This window comes from Eriocheir sinensis, chromosome 11, assembly GCF_024679095.1.
Source record: "Eriocheir sinensis breed Jianghai 21 chromosome 11, ASM2467909v1, whole genome shotgun sequence".
In the NCBI taxonomy this organism is placed as follows: Eukaryota; Metazoa; Arthropoda; class Malacostraca; order Decapoda; family Varunidae; genus Eriocheir; species Eriocheir sinensis.
Genome location: NC_066519.1, coordinates 2,225,742 through 2,231,741, shown reverse-complemented (window position 1 = coordinate 2,231,741; position 6,000 = coordinate 2,225,742). Strand labels below are relative to the sequence as shown.

Genomic DNA, 6,000 nt, shown 5'->3' with positions numbered 1-6,000 from the left:
CTTTCTCCTCATTCATCAACTTATCAGTTATCCTCCTCCTCCTCCTCCTCCTCCTCCTCCTCCATCTCCTCTTTCTCCTCATTCATCATCTTATCAATTATCCTCCTCCTCCTCCTCCTCCTCCTCCTCCTCCTCCATCTCCTCTTTCTCCTCATTCATCATCTTATCAGTTATCCTCCTCCTCCTCCTCCTCCTCCTCCTCCTCCTCCATCTCCTCTTTCTCCTCATTCATCATCTTATCAGTTATCCTCCTCCTCCTCCTCCTCCTCCTCCTCCTCCATCTCCTCTTTCTCCTCATTCATCATCTTATCAGTTATCCTCCTCCTCCTCCTCCCTCCTCCTCCATCTCCTCTTTCTCCTCATTCATCATCTTATCAGTTATCCTCCTCCTCCTCCTCCTCCTCCTCCTCCTCCTCCTCCTCCTACTCCTCCTCCTCCTTCTCCATCCTCTTTCTCCTCATTCATCATCTTAAGAGTTATGCTCCTCCTCCTCGTCGTCCTCCTCCTCCTCCTCCATCTCCTCTTTCTCCTCATTCATCATCTTATCAGTTATCCTCCTCCTCCTCCTCCTCCTCCTCCTCCTCCTCCTCCATCTCCTCTTTCTCCTCATTCATCATCTTATTATTTATCCTCCTCATCCTCCTCCTTCTCCTCCTCCTCCTCCTCCTCCTCTCCTCCTTCTCCTCTTTCTCCTCATTCTTCTTCTTATTAGTGATCATCCTGCTCCTCCTCCTCCTCCTCCTCCTCCTCCTCCTCCTCCATCTCCTCTTTCTCCTCATTCATCATCTTATCAGTTCTCCTCCTCCACCACCGCCTCCTCCTCCTCCATCTCCTCTTTCTCCTCATTCATCATCTTAACAGTTATCCTCCTCCTCCTCCTCCTCCTCCATCTCCTCTTTCTCCTCATTCATCATCTTATCAGTTATCCTCCTCCTCCTCCTCCTCCTCCTCCTCCTCCTCTTTCTCCTCATTCATCATCTTATCAGTTATCCTCCTCCTCCTCCTCCTCCTCCTCCTCCTCTATCTCCTCTTTCTCCTCATTCATCATCTTATCAGTTATCCTCCTCCTCCTCCTCCTCCTCCTCCTCCTGAGCCACCCACCTCTGCTGCTCCCTGTCCCTCTCCCTGCGGCACGCTTCCTCCTTCTCCGTCTCCGCCTTCCTCTTCCACTCCTCCTCCGCGGCCTGCAGGTTGGCGCGGCCCTTCTCCTCGGCCTCCCGCAGTGCCTCCCAGTGCTGTGCCTTCAGGAGACTCAGCTCATCACGATGCTTGGCGCTCATCTCCTTCAGCTTAGTGTCCAGACCTCGGTGAACGGACTCCCTGATGCTGCGGGTCTTCTGCGCCGTCCATCGTTCCCGGCGGTCCTGCTCCGAGGCTGCCAGGCGTTCCTTTAGGGTCTTAAGCTCCTGGGTGTGACGCTCCTCCGATGCCTTGGTGCGGTCAGCCTGGCGTTTGTCCGATAGCTTGGCGCGATGTTCCTGCCGCTCACACTGAAGGGAAGGGAAGGGTGGGTAAGGAGGGGATGGGGGGGCTGAAAAGGCTGGCTGACAAAGGGTGGGAAGGGCAGGGAAGGGTGGACATGGAGGGATGGGAGAGGTAGCAAAGGGTGGGGAAGGGAAGGGTGGGGAAGGGTGTGATGGGTGGGAAGGGCAGGGAAGGGTGGACATGGAGGGATGGGAGAGACAGCAAAGGGTGGGGAAGGGAAGGGTGGGGAAGGGTGTGGTGAGTGGGAAGGGCAGGGAAGGTGGACATGGAGGGATGGGAGAGGTAGCAAAGGTGGGTAAGGGAAGGGTAGGGAAGGGTGTGATGGGTGGGAAGGGCAGGAAGGTGGACATGGAGGGATGGGAGAGGTAGCAAAGGGTGGGGAAGGAAGGGTGGGGATGGGTGTGTTGGGTGGGAAGGGCAGGGAAGGGTGGACATGGAGGGATGGGAGAGGTAGCAAAGGTGGGAAGGAAGGTGGGAAGGTGTGATGGGTGGGAAGGGCAGGAAGGGTGGACATGGAGGGATGGAGAGAGGTAGCAAAGGGTGGGGAAGGGAAGGGTGGGAAGGGTGTGGTGAGGGAAGGGCAGGGAAGGGTGGGGAAGGGAAGGTGGGAAGGTGTGATGGGTGGGAAGGGCAGGGAAGGGTGGACATGGAGTGATGGGAGAGGTAGCAAAGGGTGGGGAAGGGAAGGGTGGGGAAGGGTGTGGTGAGTGGGAAGGGCAGGGAAGGGTGGGGAAGGTAAGGGTGGGAAGGGAAGGGTAGGGAAGGGTGTGATGGGTGGGAAGGGCAGGGAAGGGTGGACATGGAGGGATGGGAGAGGCAGCAAAGGGTGGGGAGGGAAGGGTGGGGAAGGGGTGAGTGGAAGGGCAGGGAGGAGGTGGGGGAAGAAGGTGGGAGAAGGGAAGGGTAGGAAGGGTGTGATGGGTGGGAAGGGCAGGGAAGGGTGGACATGGAGGGATGGGAGAGGCAGCAAAGGGTGGGGAGGGAAGGGTGATGAAGGGTAGTTACTGATGATGAAGGGAAGGGCAGCAAAGGGCAGAAAATAAGGGTGAAGGGAAGGGTAGGAAAGGGTGGAACTGGAAAAGGGCAGCAAAGGGTGAAGGGAGGAGCCATGGTGTTGTCCGACTTACAAATGAGAGAGTTAACAAATATCTTCACTCTTTCATAATTTTTTTTTTTTTTTTTTTTTTTTACAGCACAGAGAGCAGCTCAAGGGCAACAAAAAGAAGAAATAAAAATAAAAAAAGCTCGCTAATTGTTGCCCTCATATAGTGATAAGTATAGAGTGGCCAAAAGAGAGGTCAATTTCATAGGGAGAGGTGTCTTGATACTCTTCTTGAAAGAGGTCAAGTCATAGGCAGGAGGAAATACAGGTGAAGGAAGGCTGTTCCAGAGTTTGCCAGTGAAGGGGATGAAGGAATGGAGATGCTGGTCAACTCTTGCATAAGGGCTTTGGACAATACAGTGCTGTCTCCAAGTATGCGATGAATAGGTCAACGTTGTCGGGCGCAAACATTGAAATCACAAACTTTGAGCCATTATTCTTATGGGGAAAATTGAAGACCGCTGACATCTTGTGCTTGGCCACCCATCCAGGTGGCCAAGCACATGTGTGCAGACGGCCCCGGCCACACGCTGGGCCCGAACAGCTGACGAGTGGCTGATGATGGTGATGGTGATGGTGATGGTGGTGATGAGACTCGGCGGCGTGGCCTTTGCATCAGCGCCGCCTGAACGGTGTTTTTGTCGGGGCCCGTGTGTGTGTGTGTGTGTGTGTGTGTGTGTATTTTTACCTAGTTGTATTTACCTAGTTGTTCTAGTTTTCCACATGTTGCGTGGGACCCTTTCTCTTCTTCCATCTCTTCTTTTGAAAAGGAAGAGATGGAAGAAAAGAAAGATGTCCCACACAACATGTGGAAGGTGGGAATTGGCAGACTGAGGAGCCTGGGCCATGATGGGCACAGCCACACACACACACACACACACACGGGCCCCGATGAAGGTGCTGTTTGGGTGGTGCTGATGTGGGGGCCACGCCGCCGACACTCATCATCACCATCGCCATCATCAGCCGCCTGTCAGCTGCTCGGGCCCAGCGCGGTCGTGGCTGCTCACACACATGCTCACTCACCATGCTTCCCGCAACCAAGGGAAAGGCCCGGGGGTGGGTAGGAGCGAGAATGGGAGTCAAGCACCACAACAAGGTGTGAAAAAACCTGGTTTTAGCAGCCTTTTCTTTTTCCTTTCAGTCCATATCGCAATTTCAGTTTTCAATAAAAATCAAATTTTTGGGTCCCTATCGCAAACTTGGTGAATCCCAAACCTGAAACTCACAATCCTGGAGACAGTACTGTGTAGGGATGAGCATGAGTAGAAAGTCGTGTGCAGCGGGGCTGTGGGAGAGGGGGAGGCATGCAGTTAGCAAGTTCAGAAGAGCAGTCAGCATGAAAATATCAACAGGAGATAGAAAGAGAGGCAGCATGGCAGCAGAATTTAAGAGGTAGAAGACTATCAGTAAGAGGAGGAGAGCTGATGAGACGAAGAGCCTTAGGCCCGTACCAAGAGTCATGAAGGTCGAGCCGCGTACCTTCCCTTCGACAATGTAGGCACGGCCTCAGACCATGCCTACAATCCTTACCACAAGTCGCTGGGGAAGGTAAATGCACACACACACTGCAACCTTCTTTTCACCTACCAGATGTAATGCACCCACACACATACAAACACACAGTGCTATCCATGGAGGTACAATACCTCCACGGTGCAGTTACAGCCATAATATCGTCCGTTTCATTCCGTCTGTCCACTCGTGAACGTAGATGTAGCACCTGCACATTGTGAGTTTGTGATTGCGTGAAGATCATTTGAATGTTTGTGTATCCAAAAAATCCTCAAACCGTCGTATATGAACCGCAAACAGAAGATTTGCATCGATAATATACCATACAAGAACACGAAGAAACAACTTGTATATCAAACAGTATAGTTTGATCATACACGAACGATCTACAGCCTTTCAGATACTCATATTTCATCCATTAAGGGATATAAGTGACATACGACTCTGCAAGTCTCTATACATAAGAAATTTTGATGTTGCATGTATAAATAACATGGGTAGCCTAATATATTTGAAATAGCCTAGCATCGCATTCAACAGTTATTATTTATTATTTCATGTTTTTTTCCATTATTAATCGTTATTTGCATGCAGTAAATTATTAAGATACCCTTTGTTTGATCTTGTAGAGCCAGATGTCTTAACTGAAATGAGAAAGAATTTTAAAACCCACAGATCGTTGGAGAATGTGAGCCACGAAGGTTCTCGGCTGTCTGGTTCCTCTGTGCTTTGAAGGCGCGTGCTGTTGTTGTAAACAAGACAGACATATTCGCTGCAACTATAATATATGACTTTCCAATTAGGGAAAATATTTTCTCAGATTGTTTTAACTGAACCGCAACTATTTGCTGCGCCAAATTTGGAAAATGAACATATTTTTCCTCGAAGGTCTGAGGGAAGACACAGGGTAGACCTTGCCTTCCCTACATCTCTCCCGCAGACCTTCGTTCCAAAAATGCTAGTGACTTAGGTACGCACTGTCCTTCCCTTCAATCTTCGTCGCTAGACCTTCGTAACTCTTGGTACGGGCATTAGACTCCACTCTGTCCAAGAGAGCTGTGTGAGTGGAGCCCCCCCACACGTGAGATGCATACTCCATACGAGGGCGGACAATGTCCTTATATATGGACAGCATGTGTGCAGGGGAGAAGAACCGGCGGAGACGATACAGAACGCCCAACCTCGAGGAAGCTGATTTAGTGAGAGAGGAGATGTGAAGTTTTCAATTGAGATTTTGAGCTAAGGATAGACTGAGGATATTTAATGTTGAAGGTAACCTCTCTCTCTCTCTCTCTCTCTCTCTCTCTCTCTCTCTCTCTCTCTCTCTCTCTCTCTCTCTTTCTCACACCCACCTCCTCTGTCAGCCGTTTCTTGTCATCCATCAGTTTCCGGATGAGGTCAAGATTCTTCTGTATCCGCGCATCCGTTTCCGCCCTCAGCCGCCGCAGCCGCTCCTCACAGGCCTGGTGGAGGTGGGGGCTGGTGGCGGGGTCCTGCTTGCACCCCTCGCTCACACAGATGCCCTCCAGCTGCCGCTCAGCCTCCATCAGCTGTCTCAGGAGATCATCACGGCGGTCTGAGGAGGAGGAGGAAGGATTAGGAGGAGGAGGAGGAGGAGGAGGAGGAGGAGGTGGATGAAAAAGAGGAGGAGGAGGATGAAGAAGAAGGAAGATTAGAAGGAGAAAGAAGAGAAGGAGGAGGAGGAGGAGGAGGAGGAGGAGGAGGAGGAGGAGGTGGATGAAAAAGAGGAGGAGGATGAAGAAGAAGGAAGATTAGAAGGAGAAAGAAGAGGAGGAGGAGGAGGAGGAGGAAGGAAGATTAGAAGGAAAAAGAAGAAGAGGAGGAGGAGGAAGATGAAGATGAGGAAACATGGAAACATGGAAATGCAGGCAACAGAA

General features: G+C 51.3%; 1 protein-coding gene across 1 annotated transcript in view; it reads right to left on the bottom strand.

Moving 5' to 3' along the window:
• Positions 1-6,000, bottom strand: part of LOC126997111 (centrosomal protein of 131 kDa-like) — a 36,442-nt gene that overhangs the window by 15,236 nt on the left and 15,206 nt on the right. The window contains exons 7-8 of the mRNA XM_050858170.1: positions 5,455-5,678; positions 1,102-1,490 (exon numbers count right to left, since the gene is read on the bottom strand). Coding sequence (XP_050714127.1) covers positions 1,102-1,490; positions 5,455-5,678 — 613 coding nt within the window. The remainder of the gene's footprint in view (positions 1-1,101; positions 1,491-5,454; positions 5,679-6,000) is intronic.